Below are 17,923 nucleotides of genomic sequence, written 5' to 3' on the forward strand. Positions count from 1 at the left end.
AAATAATGCATATAAACTCTACTTCTATTGAAATGAAAATTACACTTCCATTGCAAATATATTTTCTAAAAGAGAAAGTAACGGGAGAGAAAGAAAAGAGCTCTACCCTTTCTATTATATTTTCAGGATACTTACCTGTCTAGGAGCTGGTCATGTTTTTCTAAAGCATCCTTTTCAGCCATCACTGCTCGGTCCTTTTCAGCTAGAGCATTATCCCTTGCCTCTCGGAGATTTCTAAAATTTAAACATACGTTTCAGTTATTTCAAATGCATAAGTTATTTATCTTTTAATGACATTATATACATCATATACATCTGTCTGGCTTGGCCTCCTGTCTCCAGCAGCACACAGCACTCGAGGTGCAAACTTGGTCTATCTATAGAACTCATGCTGCCTTTTTCCACAACTTCTCTCCACATGGGTCAAAGGGAGGACTAAACAGTCTATACATACTGTAACTTGCTTAATCTTTATCTTGATCCAGTGAGAAAGGATATATATATTTCACTCATATATTATCCACAAGAAAACCAAGGTTTTGAAAGGTTAATAAAATATTTTAAATGAAAGGTATATTATAGAGATCACAAGATACGAAATGGCTCTGGGAGACCAAGGTGGGTGGATTGCCTGAGCTCACAGGTTTGAGACCTGCCTGAGCAAGAGTGAATTCCATCTCTAAAAAATAGCCAGGCACTGTGGTGGGTGCCTGTAGTCCCAGCTACCAGACAGGCTGAGGCAAGGGAATTGCTTTGAGCCCAAGAGTTTGAGGTTGCTGGGAGCTATGATGCCACTGCACTTTACTGAGATCAACAAAGTGAGGCTCTGTCTCAAAAAAAAAGAAAAAGATACAAAATGAAATTGAAGTTTAGCACATGGGCAAAATGCCGGCTAAAATGGGAGACCTTGGAATTGCAATCATATAGGAACAAAAGAGAAGGGGACACAGAAGGACCGACAGATTAGGAGAAAGAAGAAGGGACAAAGGACTAGAGGTCTTAAGTACAAACATTAAACAGAAGTAGTTGTACAAGACTAGAGATTGCTATTTGAGAATGATGACTTGGAAGCAAAATAGTACCTTCAGCAGCAGAATTTTAGTTGATAACTAGACAAGGTGTGACAATTAGAGTGGCTAAGTGAAACAGAGCTGACATAAAGGTTAATATTAATGTAGGGTTTAAGGAGTATGAGGACAGGGCATTAGAAAAGCCATCTTGTTACAGTGGCTATGATAGTAGGAACCGAAATAGAAAGAATACATTTAAGGTCAGTTAAGGGAAGTGTTCAAAAGTTGTAAGGTAACAGCAGTAACTAATTAGGAGACTATATAGCCTGGTATGAGCCTTCAAAGAAGAAAATGTTTGTTTTTTTTCATCAAGGTGAAACTTTGGATCAAGAAAAATACCAACAGTAAGCTTCTTTCAGAGAGTCACTTATTTCTTTAATAATCTCCTTCTCTAACAGAGTTATAACATAAATAGAGTCTAACATAAATAAATGATTTTGCTCATTTAATCCCTAGAAATTCATTATTTTATATTTTCTAAGCTATGTTAGAGCTGAGTAAATTGAAGTTTAGAGAGCTTCTGTACCTAGCCCCAGCTTGTTAAACAGCCATAATTCGAATATAGCTATGTCTTCCTCTAAAACCAGTACTTTTTGTAGCATACGACCCTCTCTCCATGAAGATTTGGATAGGATATTAGAATGTGGCTTTTTATTATTCATGGAAAACGCCAGTAGGGAGTCATGAAGGCCCATGGTTTGAATAAATCTATGTAATGAATATTAGATAGAAATGCTGTAATGGTCATACTTGTTGTGCTGATTCTCAATATGATCTTTTGCATGGTGATGCTAATGATAAATTTAAAAATTTAAACATGTCAACCATTAGCGATTCACCAGCAAAACAGTTTCAAGACAGAAATAAAATAGTTTTTTAAGTTAGAAAACTCCCAACACAAAGAAATGAAAAGCATCTGAGATAATGGACCTGCTCACTTTGTATCTACCCCTTGAATATGTACAATTATTGTGTCAATTAAACAAAACAGTTGGAGCACAAATAACTCTTATTAAAAAAAAATAAACTATGTTTGTATGTTTTTATCTAAATGGAAGTGCATTCTAAGGTAGGCATCACAAAATGGCATATTGTTATTTTCTGATGTCATGCTGAGCATTTGCAATGCTCTTCAAAAATATCCTACTATTATCAAACCAACTAAAACATAAAAAATTAATTTTAAAGATAGAATAAAATCCTTGAAGTATATTAAGCATTTATATATATTTCATTCCTAGATGACTAAATATTTTAGTCAGTAAATCACCGTAAGTTGTTTCCAATTTTCATTTCTCAAATATAGCCTCATTACTCAGTTATTTCAGTTGCATAATTCCAAATAGGTTACAGTTACAGAACTAATTAATCATAAATGCTTAATTGGCAGATGGAGGGGCTTAAGTCTTTAACAGTATTTCCTCTCTTGCAACAGTAGGCATTAGAAATAAAAGCAGAACACAGGGAATGAAACAAAACCCAGAACAGCAGGGCTTACGCGAGGAGGCACAAAAAGAGTCACTAGCACATTCATCATGCCACACTCTGCATCATCCAGCCAACCCCAAGTGGGAAGGAATAAATAAATTCTATGGCCACAAAGAGAGGAGTTCATGATTTTTCACTGGAGTAAGAGAGGTAAGTGAATAAAGAGAAACATTTCAAACAAGTGACATTTAAGTTGAAGCCTGAAGGACAAATAGGTAAGGCAATTCAGAAAGAGAAAACTGAAATGAACAGGGTAAAGGGCCAGAAGCCGAGGCTTCTGCCAACAGGCCCTTCTCATAGGTGTTTGTGGGAACTTGTGTAAACTTCTCCATGGGAGGTACCACCCCTTCCATATCCAGCCCACAACCTGCATTCTTTAACAAAAAGCATCTAATTTTATATAAGGAATAAAGACATACTTCTTCTAATGTTATCAATTCACACTTTTCACATTAAGTCTAAGTGGGATAAACCAAACATACTCTTCTGTTGACAATACAGTAATAAAAACCATATGGAGTGTTTCCCATGTGCCAGGAATTGTTCTAGGCCCTTTACATATCATAACTCATTTAATTGTCACAACAATCTCACAGTGTAGGTTGCATCATTATCTCCATTTTACAAATGAGAAGACTAAAACCCAGAGAGGTTCAGTATGAGCCTAAGGTCACAGAGCAAGGAAGTTATGGAACCAGTGTGTGGACCCAAACAGTCCGGCTCCAGAGTCTGTGCTCTAATCTTCCTATGCTGCTTCTCCTAAGACGTCCTTTGTTTCACACATTTCTATCTTGGGAAATTCCGATATCATAAAATTTATATTATATGATCAACTCATAGCACAAATAGATGTTAAATCATAACAAGCCTGGGAAGGATTGTGAACATAATTATACATTTGCTTTTATGGCCCACAGGATGTAACATGCTCTTTCAAAATTAGACTGGTTTGATAAAACACCAGATGGACTATATTCCTGCCATAGATAAAACACAAACTTTCATATAACTAATAAATTATCCATTTCTAAATGATAAGTGCATTAGAAAATGTAACAGAAGTACAATTACAGAACAAACAGCAGGAATACAAATGTTCCTTAAAAGAGACACTTGAAAAATTGACAGAAGCTATCTGTAGAATGTACAAGCTAATGAATCTCAAGTTTTAAAAGTCCAGGCTAAGTAATTACAAATGTAATTGTAATAACAGAGAAAGATATTAAGAATTGGACATTATAGCAAAGATTTGAAAATGCAAAACTCTGAATATGTCATCCTAAAAATACTTTTATAAAGCTAACATTTGACTCCAAAACTGTCAAGAGATATGACTTTTTTTTTTTTTTTTTTTTTTTAGTGCACTGGAAAATCACAATACCCCCCCAGGTCGGGCGCCGTGGCATTACAGCTCACAGCAACCTCCAACTCCTGGGCTCAAGCGAGTCTCCTCCCTCCACCTCCCAAGTAGCTGGGACCACAGGCGCCCGCCACAACGCCCGGCTATTTTTTGGTTGCAGCTGTCATTGTTGTTTGGCGGGTCCGGGCTGGGGATTCGAACCTGCCACCTTAGGTGTACGTGGCTGGCGCCTTAGCCGGTTGAGCTATAGGCGCCGAGCCAATATGACTTTTTCATATTGCTGCCTACTAACTCCATACCCCACCCCCCGACCTCTCCGATGTTTGTGTGTGGAAGGTAGACTGAAAGGAAAGATAGAGGAAAAAGCAAAAGTAATCATTAATCAATTCTATGCACAAGGCAAAGGGAAACTGAGATCCCCTCGCAAGGTAACTAGAATGTCCAAATAATTTATTTTTCAACCTAAACATAACATATTTTTAGAATACATTTTTAGAGTGCTACTAACAATTATGCTAGAGAAACAGGCATACACCAATACTTTTCTTGGATAAATCTGGAGATATGGTTACTTAAATTATAACATTCGATTGAGAAAATTAAAGAGTTACATTCTTAAACATGTCCCTACATAAAAGGGTTTTCATATTACAATAAAGTAGACACATTTTTTATGCACTACAGTACTGTTTTGTGCAGGAAATGATTCAATATATATAAGTTTACCTAAAAGTATCTTACAATTAAAACTAGAAAACCTCAGTACAAAACATATACAACAATAGACTATTCTCCATGATGAAAAGTGTTTTCTTACTATTAGACGATAAATTTCACAGTACCATAGGGCAAATCTAAATTTATATCTGAAAAATGGTAAGAAAAATGTTAGAAGAATGTCAGAAACTTTAGGAAAATCCTAATAGGAACAAATCAGAGTTTGGCAATGCTAGGAGCATGTCTTGGCCTGAATAAATATCACTAATGCCTCAGAATTTGAAATTTACCAAGAATAAATAGTGGGGGTTAAAAAAATGGCTGTCAAAAGAGCTCAGCAGGCACAACTACTAAGCAATCCATTCTTTTTCCTCTCTGCCTTCATGTGAAAATATTTTTGGCTAATAAAAGCAAATAAGTTTTTTGCAGTTGGAACAAAAAAGATTGAAACAGGCTGCTATTTATTTGAGACAGAATCTCACTATGTTGCCCTCAGTAGAGTGCTATGGCATCACAGCTCACAACAACCTCAAACTCTTGGGCTTAAGCGATTCTCTTGCCTCAGCTGCCCAAATAGCTAGAACTACAGATGCCTGCCACAACGCCTGGCTATTTTTTGTTGCGGTTGTCATTGTTGCTTAGGCGGCCTGGACTGGGTTTGAACCCGCCAGCCTTGGTGTTAGCTTTTATTACAACAAGCTGGCTGGCACTGTAACCATTTTGCTACTAGCTCCAAGCCTAAAACAGGCTGTTTTACATGACAAGTTTATTTATCGGGAACTGGTTGAATTAATCACTTTTACCTCTAGAATCTTCTTCTGGATAAAGCATAAAACTGCTCATTTCCATATCTTATGTCTTTAAGATGGCATAAAAGATTAATAGAATGGTTCCAAGTAGATTATCTTCTTTTTATACTCAATGACCAATAATTTTACCTTTAATTAACCTAGATGATTGAACAGTAAATAAATAGGACAGAAACACTAAATAACCAAAGTAAAAATATTATATAAAACTTCTTAGGTGGAGCTATGCATTTTATGATTAGAAATATTTTGAGATCACTGTTGACTGAAAATGCTACACTTTCCTATCTTTATTTTCACTGATGCTGTGATTTGAAAGTCTATTGTCTCTCAAACCCATGTTGAAATTTAATTGCCATTATAATAGTATTAAGAAATGGGTCCTTTAAGAGGTGATTAGACGGGACTTAAACTGAAAAGCTTCTGCACAGCTAAGGACAGCTTATAAATTATAGCAAAAAGACAACCTTCAGAATGGGGAAAGATATTTGCATGTTACAAATCTGACAAAGGTTTGATAACTAGGATCTACACAAAACTCAAATTAATCAGCAAAGAAAGAGCAAACAATCCTATCTATCACTGGGCAAGAGACATCAACAGAACCTTCTCTCAGGAAGACAGATGAATGGCTAACAAACATGAAAAAATGCTCACTGTCCCTATTCATCAGAAAAGAGCAAATCAAAACCTTCTTGAGACATCACCTAACCCCAGTGAGAATAGCCCACATCACAAAGTCCCAAAGCTGCAGATGCTGGCTTGGAGAGAAGGGAACACTTTTACACTGCTGGTGGGACTGCAAACTAATATAGCCTCTTTGGAAAGAAGTATGGAGAATGCTCAAAGAACTTAAATTAGAACTCCCATTTGATCTTGAAATCCACTAGGCATCTACCCAGAAGAAGAAACCCTTTTATCATAAAGACATTTGCACTGGATTCTTTATTGTAGCTCAATTTACAATCACCAAGATGTGGAAATAACCTAAATGCCCATCAACTCAGGAATATATTAACAAACTGTGGTATATGTAAACCATGGAATACTATTCATCAATAAAAAGATGGTGGCTTTAAAAAAAAAAAAAAAGAGGTGATTAGACCATGAAGGTGGGAGTTCAGTCCCCTTTGTTCTCCCTCTGGTCCTCTTACCTTCTGACATGTGATAATGGAGAAGATCCTTGAGAGATGCCAGCAACTTTGTACTAGCGTTCCCAGACTCTGTAACTGTAAGCCAGCGAATTCCTATTTATTATAAATTATGTCTAGAAATTCCAACGATTCAACCAAAAGACTTCTCAAATGGATAAATAAATTCAGCAAAATCTCAGGTTACAAAATCAATGTACACAAATCAGTAGCTTTCCTATATTCCAACAGTAGTCAATCTGAGAATCAAACAAAAAATGCAATTTCATAGTAGCAACAAAGAAAATAAAGTACCTAGTAACATATTTAGTTAAGGAAGTTAAAGACCTCTACAGGGAGAACTATGTAACACTGACGAAAGAAACTGCAGAGGAAGTAAAAAGATGGAAAAATGATCATGCTCATGAATCAGCAGAATCAACATATTTAATATGGTTACCCTACCCAGAGAGATCTACAGATTCAACACATACCCATTAAAAAGCCAATGTCATGTTTGCAGATCTAGAAAAAAATAGTTTTGTATTTTGTATGGAAACAGAAAAGACCTTGGATAGCCAATGTATCTTGTATTGTAAGAACAAATCAGGAGGCATCACTTTATTAGACTTCAAGCTATACCATAAGGCTATAGTAACCAAAACAACATCGTCCTGGCACAAAAACAGAAACACAGACCTAAGGATCAGAATGGACAACCCAGATATGAAACAATTCTCATATTGCCATTTGATCTTTGACAAATCAGACAAAAGCAGACACTGAGGAAAAGAATCCCTAGTCACTGAACGGTGCTGGGAAAACAGTCATTACACATATAAAAGACTGAAATGGGATCCAATCTCTTGTCACTCACAGATGATTATTCACAGAAATTAATTCACAATGGATAGAAGATTCAAACCTAATGCATTCCCAGAGTGTCCATATTCCACCTCTACTGCACACTGCAAGAATAAGACTTATCTGGGACCACATGTTAAATATATCAACATGAATAAAAGCTGATTAAAAAAAAAAGGTCTGTACCTATTTTTTATAATATCCAACACCACTAATAAAAAAAGTCTTGACTAAATCAGCATGTGGCCCATGGGCCACAGGCTGGACAATTCTGAAATAAATTATAAGCATTCTAGAAGAAAATGTTGGGAAAACTCTTATAGGTATTGACCTAGGGAAAGAATTTATGAAGAAGACCCCAAACACAATCACAATCACAGCAACAGCAAAAATGAACAAATGAGATGTGACTGAATTAAAAAGTTTCTGCACAACTAGGGACATAATCAATAGAGTCAAGAGAAAACCTACACAGAATAAGAGAAAATATTTGCATGCAATATATCCAATAATGGCCTGATAAGCAGAATTACAAAGAACTCAAGCAAATCAGCAAGAAAAAACATCTTTGTTAGAATGGTCTTGGAGGCGGTGCTTGAAAGTGGATTTTCAAAAATGAGAATAAAGTACAAAAAACTCTGTAGGAATCTGGTTGTGAAGGAGAGCAAAGAAATAGGATTGTGTTAGAGAAGTGGTAACAAGAAAGAAAGATCTTTAAGATCTTTCTTAAAGATCTGGAAAAGAACTTTTTCTATATAGTTGGGAACTATCGGTAGCAAGGGGAAAAATGACAGTACAGGAGACACAGAGGAGCACCCTAGTGTCATATCCCCGAGCGGGAAAGGGACACAGAGGAGCACCGCTGGTGTCATATCCCCGAGAGGGAAAGGGACACAGAGGAGCACCGCTGGTGTCATATCCCCGAGCGGGAAAGGGACACAGAGGAGCACCGCTAGTGTTATATCCCTGAGCAGGAAAGAGGGGGGAGACTCTAGTCAAGAGGGGAAAGTCTGAGCCTTGGAAGAGTAGTGTCAGATAGGCCTTACTACAAAATAATACCATTTTATAGAAAAATAAAGGCCTCTTGGCTGATTTCTGAAATTATAAATGCTCTTATAAAGTTCTAATGATCCTTGCTCTGCCCTCAAGTATGCAATGAAGTTTGCGAACTTTTTAAAAAACCAAGTTTCTCTCTGCATAATTACCTGAAAAATTAGTTTTGATAAGAGACCTTTCCATTTTCATACTGCTGGCCAGTTAAACAGCAGCATGTGTTGTGTTGTAGAGTCAGATGTATCTAGTTTTACCAATAAAACATCTGCAGTATTCATAGCCAAAGCGTACCTTCTCTGTGTCTTACTCTCTTCATTTGTAAAATGGGGATATTGCTACCTACAACCACATACAACGCCTTGTTTAATTTTCTTTACAGCATATACTGTAAGTTTGATGCACAGCAGATATTCAGGAAACAGTAGCTATTGTTAGCATGCCATTTAAATAGGAAAAATTAAATTAAAATATGAAAATTATTCACATACAGGATAATTAGAGCAATGTTTCTCCAAATTTTTTATTGCACAAAACAAAAAGGATTAACTTTGTAATAGCACCCTGGGGAAGACAGAGAAGACTGCTGGAGGGCTGAGGGGATCCTATCTGGCATAGAGCAGAGAAACACCTCTAGCAGTAAACTATGTGAGCTTAGGCCAGTACTTATGGGCTAGGTCAGAGCTGCCACATCTGTAAAAGATCAAGAATTAATTGTTATCTTCCTTTCTAAATCCTTTCTGCAACTGCAGTTAATGGCCAGGCCTTATTATCCATCACTCCGAGACAACTGAAGAAAAGGTGAAGTCATTCTTGATATTCACTTCCTGTCAACCACCAGGTCGTCCCAATTTTACCACCTGAACATTCTTTAAATTCACCTACTATTTTCTCTTTCCACTTCTCATCTTTACCTAAAGTTTTGCAATAGCCTCCTAACTAATCTCCCTGCCTCTTCAACTATAATCCACTCCACATTGCAGCCACAGTTAAAAAAAAAAATCAGTAAATCACATCACTCTCCTGTTAAACCTTCAAAAATTCTCCATTGACAACAGGGCCCTTAAAAATTTGGCCCAATCATACTTTTCCTGCCCACCCACCCCCCCCAATAAACTACACAATACAGTAAACACATGTGGTAAACAACACAGGTCTAAAGACTATATTATAGTTAATAATACAAAACAGCTGATAATAAAAATTCATTTGTAATTATTTGAGAAACAGATACTGAAAAAGTTATCTGCAAAACCATATACTATCAGAATAATCTAACTAAAAAGACAAAGTAAAATATTCTTAAGTTTTTCCATAAAAAAACTTAAAACACTATACAGATTATCTAGTAAGATATGAACAAAAAAGATCTGTTTGCTTGCTTAAGCACTAATGAGGACATATACTTTTAAAATGATGACTGGAACCTTTGGAACTAGTTCCAATTTATCTATCGTAATGCATTACGTATACTCAGCTAACATAAATAAATAAATTTAGATTCAAGATTCAAAGTTAGTTATTATCACTCCAAGAGTTCACAGAAATTTCAAGTTTATATTATTAGAGTTCCTTCTTGAGTACTTTTGGAAGATAATACATTGCAGTCAAGATGATTTTTACTGACATGGTGGGAAAATAAAATCACAAAAGTAATACTAATTGTTATACTTGAAAGCATCTTTTCAATCTCCTTTTCTCTACTGCCTACCCCTTTTTGTAAACAATTGTAAAGCTACCTGAATCCAGATTCTATACAGCAGCATGAGTATAATGAATGTCTTTATCTTTTTTTTTTTTGCAGTTTTTGGCTGGGGCTGGTGCCTTACTCCTTGAGCCACAGGCACCGTCCTATCTCATCATTTTTACAGTAACACTCAGAATAGTTCTGTTTACATTACCTTCAGTTCCTTTAATCAAGGAATTTTATTACCTAGAAAAACTTAAATAATCAATTGAATATCCCTTTTTATTTTTTCACATAATTAATAAAGAAACCTATAGCCATTTTATGCAGACATTTAGACAGAAACAAAAGGTCTATAGGCCCCCTATGTCTATATTATGTCATTTAAGAGAAGTAATCAAATGCTATGGAGATAATAATTTAAGAATAACTGTATGTCCTCTAATAGTGTCTTATGATAATGATAAATAATTCCATAATGCTATCAGTTGACTTTTATATAATGCTCATTTTATTTAAATTGTCAACAAAATTTCTTTAAGGATTCCATGGAGGCACAAAGTATCAAAATAAATATATTTATATATAACACACATATATATGTATATAATTTATAATGTACTTTAAAATTTTTAAATATATGTATATACTTATAAATACATATATTATATATATAATATACTGTCCACGAATATTATCTCATTTATACCTCACAGGCTACCCTATGAAGTATTATTATAAGTTCATGTTTAAAAGGAAGAAACTAAGTGTCAGAGATAATAAGTAATTTATCTCTCAGCTAATAGATAGTAGAGCCAGGATTTAAGTTGAGTCTTTTGAGCCAAATGTCTTTCATAACATATTCCTATTCATGGAATGTCTTATTTCCAAATGTGTAAAGAGGGTCCCAAATGTGTTAAGAAGGTCCCTAACATACTATAGAGGAAGTTCTTAATATAATACATCACCACTGGAGTGAGTTTCACTCATTATTTCCCACACCTCCAAACTGGCACTTTAAAGTAGCTAGAAATATCAGAAAATGATAAGAACCTTAACTCACAGATCTGGCAAAGCAAATGTACAAATTATAATTCCAACTAGAGTATTTTTGATACATCCAGATACCCAAGTTCTTTCTTTGGTTATATCTGCTTTTTCTTAAGTCTCCACCTCTTATACCCTCATTGTTCTCTCTCAATTCCTTAACTTTAAAAACTACTAGAATGACAGCAGGGACAGAAACCAATACTGGAAGGCATGAATTTCATCTGTCCTTTCCTTATTAAAGAAGATATAGAAAGTACTCTTTTACTGTCCTCCAAAGTGTAGGAAGTAAACTAAAGGTAAACTTACCTTTCTCATCTTACCATTTCCTTTTCTTCTAAAAATGGTAGTTGGAGGAGAGGTGAGGAGACTAAGTATAAATACACAAGTCTACCACTTTCATCCATTTTACCTCATTGTGACAGCACACCAAGTAGTTAACACAATGATACCAAGTCCAAAGCAAAAGATTAATTAACCAAGACGTAAAAAATCGTTTCCTTAACCATTTTAAATTCTAAGTTTTCTTTTTCTTTTTTTTTTGAGACAGAGTCTTACCATGTCACCCTTGGTAGACTGCCGTAGCGGTCACAGCTCACAGCAACCTCAAACTCTTCGGTTCAAGTGATTCTCTTGCCTCAGCTTCCCAAGTAGCTGGAACCACAGATGCCTGCCATATGCCTGGCCATTTTTTTTTGGTTGCAGTTATCATTGTCTAACAGGCCTGGGCCAGGCTCAAACCTGCCACCTTCGGTGTATGTAGCTGGCACCCTACTCACTGAGCTACGGGTGCTGAGCCAAGTTCTAAGCTTTCATAATTGATTTTTGTCGGATGGAAGAGGAATGGGAAAAAAGCTCTAACTTAAGTTAAACCTTGTCATAATGAAGAAACTATAATCCAAAAAGATTCAGTCACATAAAATAAAGGGTTGGAGTACCATGAAGTTAAAATGATAAAGGCAATCCTGTGCTGGTTAGGGGTCCTTATGCAATTCAAATTCATCAGGGTTCAGGCTGCAGTTTGGCACCACCTGGTGGCAACTGTCCACCCTAGTCTGAGTCCTGTGGCTGGCTGAGGGATTCAACACCTCCCTAATCCTGTGAAATGCTGGGTTAGGTGGCATCCATGTTGATATAGATAGGGGGCCAGAAAAACACTGAGGAGGGAACAAAGAAATCTGCTTTCAGCTTTCCCGCTTCCAGAAACGGCTCTACTGGCTGGTAACCTACACAGAGCTTTACCAACCTACCTCTCTACCTATGACTTTAGAGAATGGGGGCTAATATCCTATATCTAAATTTATATTATACTGGGATGTATTTTAAAGGATTATTTTTAAGGATAAAAAAACAACTAAAAGATCCAGAAATTTTCAAAATGATTACATACCAAAGTTTATGTGACTATGTGGATAGTTTGGGAATAACCGCAGAAATAATCCTATAAATTTTAAGATTTTTCATTAACAAATTCCTAAAAAGTCTGTAATAGAACTGAATCACAGAACTAACAGTACTTATCTATAAAATAGAAATAATATTTCCTGTGTCACAGCCATCTGTCATACCCAGATCTTTCTCTTGAGGTTCAGAATCTTATAAATTCGACTTTTCTTTTTCTTTTTTTTTAGAGACAGAGTCTCACTTTGTCGCCCTTAGTAGAGGGCCATGTTGTCACAGCTTACAGCGACCTCCAGCTCTTGGGCTCAGGTGATTGTCTTGCCTCAGTCTCCCACATAGCTGGGACTACTAGCACCTGCCACAATGCCTGGCTATAAATGTGACTTTTCTATTTAGATATCCCATGGACACTTCAAGTGAAACTATCCTAAATTTGCCATGTTTTCCTAGTAAGACCTTGTACTCTTCTAATGTTTTAAAAACTGTATAACTATCTGTGCAATCGTCCAATCTAGAAATCTTAACATCTTCTCATTCCCCAATCCAATCCAGTCATGGAGTCCTGTTGGTTCTATCTCCTAAACTTTTCTCCAATCTGGCCCATTTCCCTCCTTCCCTACTGCTACTAATCCATTTCCATTAGCACCTCTCATCTTGACAGTGGAAACAATCTGTAGAGCCTCTTTGTCTACAGCCTTATGTGACTCCAACCTATTCTCCATACTACTGTGATCTTTGATATAAAATTAGATCACACCATGGCTCTTCTTAAAATCTTCCCCATGGTCAAAGGGTATGATTTGGGTCCATTTCCCTCTTCTATTTCATATCCTACAACTCCTTTCCTCTTACTCTATGTTTTAGCCTTGAATTACTTTGTTTGGTAAAAAACTACTTCATTTTGTTTTGCCTCCAGGTTTGTATATATGCTATACATTTCTCCAATTCCCTTCCCTCCCTTAACTAGTAGTCTTATTCTTAGTCACTACAAGGTGCCAGGATGAGTATTTTCTTTTATTCATGAGTTTCCTTGATTCCTTCCAAGGCTAGGCTAGATATACAGATGGTCTCATCCTTTGTATCCTGTCATTTTCTCCATTCTCATCATGCTTATGATAAGTGTTTCTCTATTTGTCTTTATCCTCCATTAGACTACCAGCTTTGTGAAGGCAAAGGTCACCATAGCACATATAGCATCTAGTACATTAGCATATAGCAGGTCTCAACAAGTATGTATTTGCTAAATCTGTGAATTTGTTGAGAGTTATGTGAAAACGCAAATGTAAAATATTTTAACATAAAACTTAGCACATAATAGGTGTATATCTCTTTATTAATCAGCATGTTGAACCCTAAAAGCAAATGACCACGATGTAGAGGATCCTTCTTTCGTAATACAAGGCTGGGACCAAACATGATTTTGCAAAAGATGAAGAATGACTTTGGAATTCTTTAATTTCTCTGTATGCATCCATCCTTAATGCCCTAATGACCCTGCTACTCAAAACATACACATTCATAAAACTGTCATAATTTTGTCATGAACATGAAGGGACAACTAGGTGCAGTAGCATATGAATCTTAAAATTATAAGGTTAAATGAAGAAGCCACAAAAACATATACAGCATGGATCTATTTATATGATCCTAATATAAAAAAACTAAACTAAATTGTACACATTTACCAGTAACATAGATAATAAAAATATAAGGAAAAGCCAGGAAGTCATTAGCATAAAAGTCAGAATAGTAGTTAACCCTTATGGAAGGAAGGAATTAAGCAGGGACGGTCTTAAGCACATTTTTTGGTTTTGCATTGTTCAATTTCTTGATTTGGATGATGGGTAAATAGTATTTAGTATCTATCTATTTATTTATTTTGGAGAAAATGTCTCACTATGTTGTCTAGGTAGAGAGCCATGGTGTCATAGCTCACAGCAACCTCAAACTCTTGGGTTCAAGCAATCCTCTTGTCTCAGCCTCCCAAGTAGCTGGGACTACAGGTGTCTACCACAATGCCTGGCTAGTTTTAGAGATGAGGTCTTGCACTTGCTATGGCTGGTCTTGAACTTCTGAGCTCAAGCAATCCACCCTCCTCAGCCTCCCAGAGTACTAGGATTCAGGCGTGAGCCACCACACCTGGTCCTTACTATCCTAGTTTTAATAGTTTCTAGGAGAAATCATGGGCATATTACAGGAAAAACTACTGGTATCTATTAGTAACATCTAATTTCCTTTCATTTCTATCCTGAGGTAAAAGCAAAAAGACAAGTTACCAGGGTAAAAACAAGATAATGAGAATACTAGAGCAAAAAGGCCTATGTCTGGCTCAGCACCTATAGCTCTAGCTCAAGCTGCTAAGGCACTAGCCACATACACCAGAGCTGGCGGGTTCGAATCCAGCCTGGGCCTGCCAAACAACAATGACAACTACACCCAAAAAATGACTGGGCATTGTGACAGGTACCTTTAGTCCCAGCTGCTTGGGAGACTAAGGCAAGAGAATCGCTTAAGCTAAGGAGGTGGAGGTTGCCATGAGCTGTGATGCCATAGCACTCTACTTAGGGCAACAGCTTGAGGCTCTGTCTCAAAAAAAAAATAAAAGGCCTATGTCTATTAAATCCTCTTCTAAGCCAGCTCTCAAAGACTTTTGAACTTTGATGTTCTCATTATATTCATGAAAAGTTTCAATATATTTAAAAACACATTAGTTGATAGAAACAGCATTGCATTTCAGCAAAACCATAACCTCCAAATGAAGACAAATAAAATACCACACAGGCACCTCTTCACTTTTTTACCTGTTTTCCCGTTCATACATTTCCCTAGAGGCACATCGAAGTTGATCAATTTCTTGATTAGTTTTCAATGTGATTTTTTCTAGTTCCTCATGTAGTTTATTTTCATATTCTGTTTTATAATGGTCTCTGCAAAGAGTCAAAAAGAATATCCAGAACTTTTTAAAACAAATATGCTATTACCCCAGACAAGATCTTAATTTTTTTTACAAAAAATATCTTCTGTATACTATGTTACTTAAAAAAATTAACTATTAAGTATAAAGTTTTATAATTCCTAAAAATATTGCTCCAAACCAGTACCTTTGAAGATCTCAACCTATTAAACATATTGCCCCAAAGGCTTAATTCTTGTTGGATAATTATTCATCTCAAAAATACTTTACTTACAGCTTTTAATAGCCAAGACGTGAAAATTGATCCTTTCTTTATGAATGCCTCTCATTTAAAATTAATAATCTGGCATGGTGCTTGTTGAGAGATGAATAATATAACAAAAATATAAAAACAAAATGACTTTAGCTCTTTAGAAAATCTTTCCTTTCAAGCACAACAACCACAGCCACACTGTGATTTTTCAGCAAAGTGTAAATTACACGGAGTATGAAAAAAATACTATAGGTCAGGGAAAAAGTTATGAATGTGTGAACTGTTAGAGGTAAAATTTAGACGTTTAGTTTCTGATGTGCTGATAACAATAAATAATCCAAAGACTATAAGGGCTATTTGTATAAAGAAAGTTTAGTGGTTTATATAAATCTTACTTCTTTTTTTTGAAAAAAAAATTTTTTTTAATTGTTGGGGATTCATGGAGGGTGCAAAGAACCAGGTTACATTGAATGTATTTGTTACATAAAGTCCCTCTTATAATTGTGCCCTGTACCCTAAAAGGTACCGTGACACCCCCCCTACCCAGCGAGAAGGCATGATTAAAATGTAGGTGTCTGTTTCAAAGGCCTCTACAAGCGGTATGCAACACTGCCTCCTCATTCTTCATTTCTATTTCACAGTCAGGAAATCAGCAGCATACTCAGATATTCCTCAAAAAGAGAATTCTACAGTGATACTATATACTTTCTTTCAAAAAATATGTAAGCATAGAGACCTCAGTGACAGAGAATTAAAAATAATTTGTCACAATAAAAAAATAGTTACAGTATATATCTATCTAAAAGAATCAGAATTTTGGTGTGGCTGGATACATCACGATGTCTTTTAAAAAATCAACTACAGAAGAATGTCTCATAAAGAAATACAATTAAGTATTATCTTAATATTGTCCTATAGACAGCAAAAAAAAAAAAAAATCATTAATCCTCAAACCCATGCATCTCCTCAAAAAAGATGATGTTAATTTATATATATTTATGTGGAAAATAATATAAGTCTTGCCTGGATGTGACGTATTTTTCATACATCTCTTCTCTGGCCTTTTTGGTTTCTTCAAGTTGAGCTTGCAATCTTTCGAGGCGATCCTCTTCATGGGCACAGCGAACACTCAGCTCCATGTTCTGGCGGTTGAGATATTCTTTATCCTTTTGCAGTAAAGTTACAGTCTGCTGTAAGGTGGTTACCTATGTATACGCAGACACAGAGTTCAGAGCAATGCCATCTTACTTTCTCAAGTTCACTGTACTAATTTCTTTCATTGATATTTTAACTCATCACACAAAAATTTCCCTTTAAAAAGGGCTAGTTCTTCCCTTGTAATTTTCTATATGTAAAGAGCTACTAAAAGTCTCTTTTTGGGGGGTGGGGGGCTGGGGCAACAACATTAGAAAGAAAAAAATTCCCCTCATAATTCCACTCTGGGCTGTTTCCCACTATTACCGTGCAATAAAATCTAAGTAGTTCTATTTATAAGCTTACCTCTTTTGATAATTCACTTCTTTCTTTAGCATGGGCTATGTGAGAAGCTTCAAGTATTTCATGCTTTCTCTTAATCTCAGTTGCTTCCTGTTCAAATGCATCACGTTCACTATTAAAATAAAATTCAAACACACATATAAATTTTGCATCCCTTGTTACAGTGAACATTTTAAAAGGGTTGACTGTGTGTCAAAAATCTAAACAGAGGCTGGGTTCCGTGGCTCATGCCCATAATCCTAGCACTCTGGGAGGGCCGAGACAGGAGGATCACTCAAGCTTAAGAGTTCACGTCCAGCTTAACTAAGAGTGAGACTCCATTCTAATAAAAGTGGAAAAATTAGCCAGGTATTATGGAGGGGCCCATAGTCCTAGCTACTTGGGAGGCTAAGACAGGAGGATCACTTAAACCCAAAAGTTTGAGGTTATTATGAGTTAGGGTAACACCAGCATTCAAGCCTATCTCACATACACACACAAAAAACTGAACAGAGATACCAGTAATGGGGCTCTAGTGTCTACTATAAAGTAACAACTTTTTAAATTTTTTTTTTTTTTTTTTTGAGACGGAGCCTCAAGCTATCCCCCTGGGAAGAGTGCCATGGCATCACGCTCACAGCAACCTCCAACTTCTGG

The 17,923-nt window shown here is 36.1% G+C and overlaps 1 protein-coding gene across 3 annotated transcripts in view; it reads right to left on the minus strand.

The window, feature by feature from the left end:
* PIBF1 (progesterone immunomodulatory binding factor 1) overlaps nucleotides 1-17,923 on the minus strand; it is a 263,961-nt gene that overhangs the window by 196,979 nt on the left and 49,059 nt on the right. For all 3 annotated transcript variants that reach the window (XR_002773386.1, XM_003789727.3, XM_023513174.1), the window contains exons 7-10: nucleotides 17,291-17,399; nucleotides 16,814-16,995; nucleotides 15,425-15,550; nucleotides 136-234 (exon numbers count right to left, since the gene is read on the minus strand). Coding sequence is in view for 2 of the 3 variants with exons in the window: in XM_003789727.3 (XP_003789775.1) it covers nucleotides 136-234; nucleotides 15,425-15,550; nucleotides 16,814-16,995; nucleotides 17,291-17,399 (516 nt within the window). In the remaining variant the exon portion in view is untranslated. The remainder of the gene's footprint in view (nucleotides 1-135; nucleotides 235-15,424; nucleotides 15,551-16,813; nucleotides 16,996-17,290; nucleotides 17,400-17,923) is intronic.

Source organism: Otolemur garnettii, unplaced genomic scaffold (genome assembly GCF_000181295.1).
Source record: "Otolemur garnettii isolate 467f Iridium unplaced genomic scaffold, OtoGar3 scaffold00036, whole genome shotgun sequence".
Classification (NCBI taxonomy): domain Eukaryota; kingdom Metazoa; phylum Chordata; class Mammalia; order Primates; family Galagidae; genus Otolemur; species Otolemur garnettii.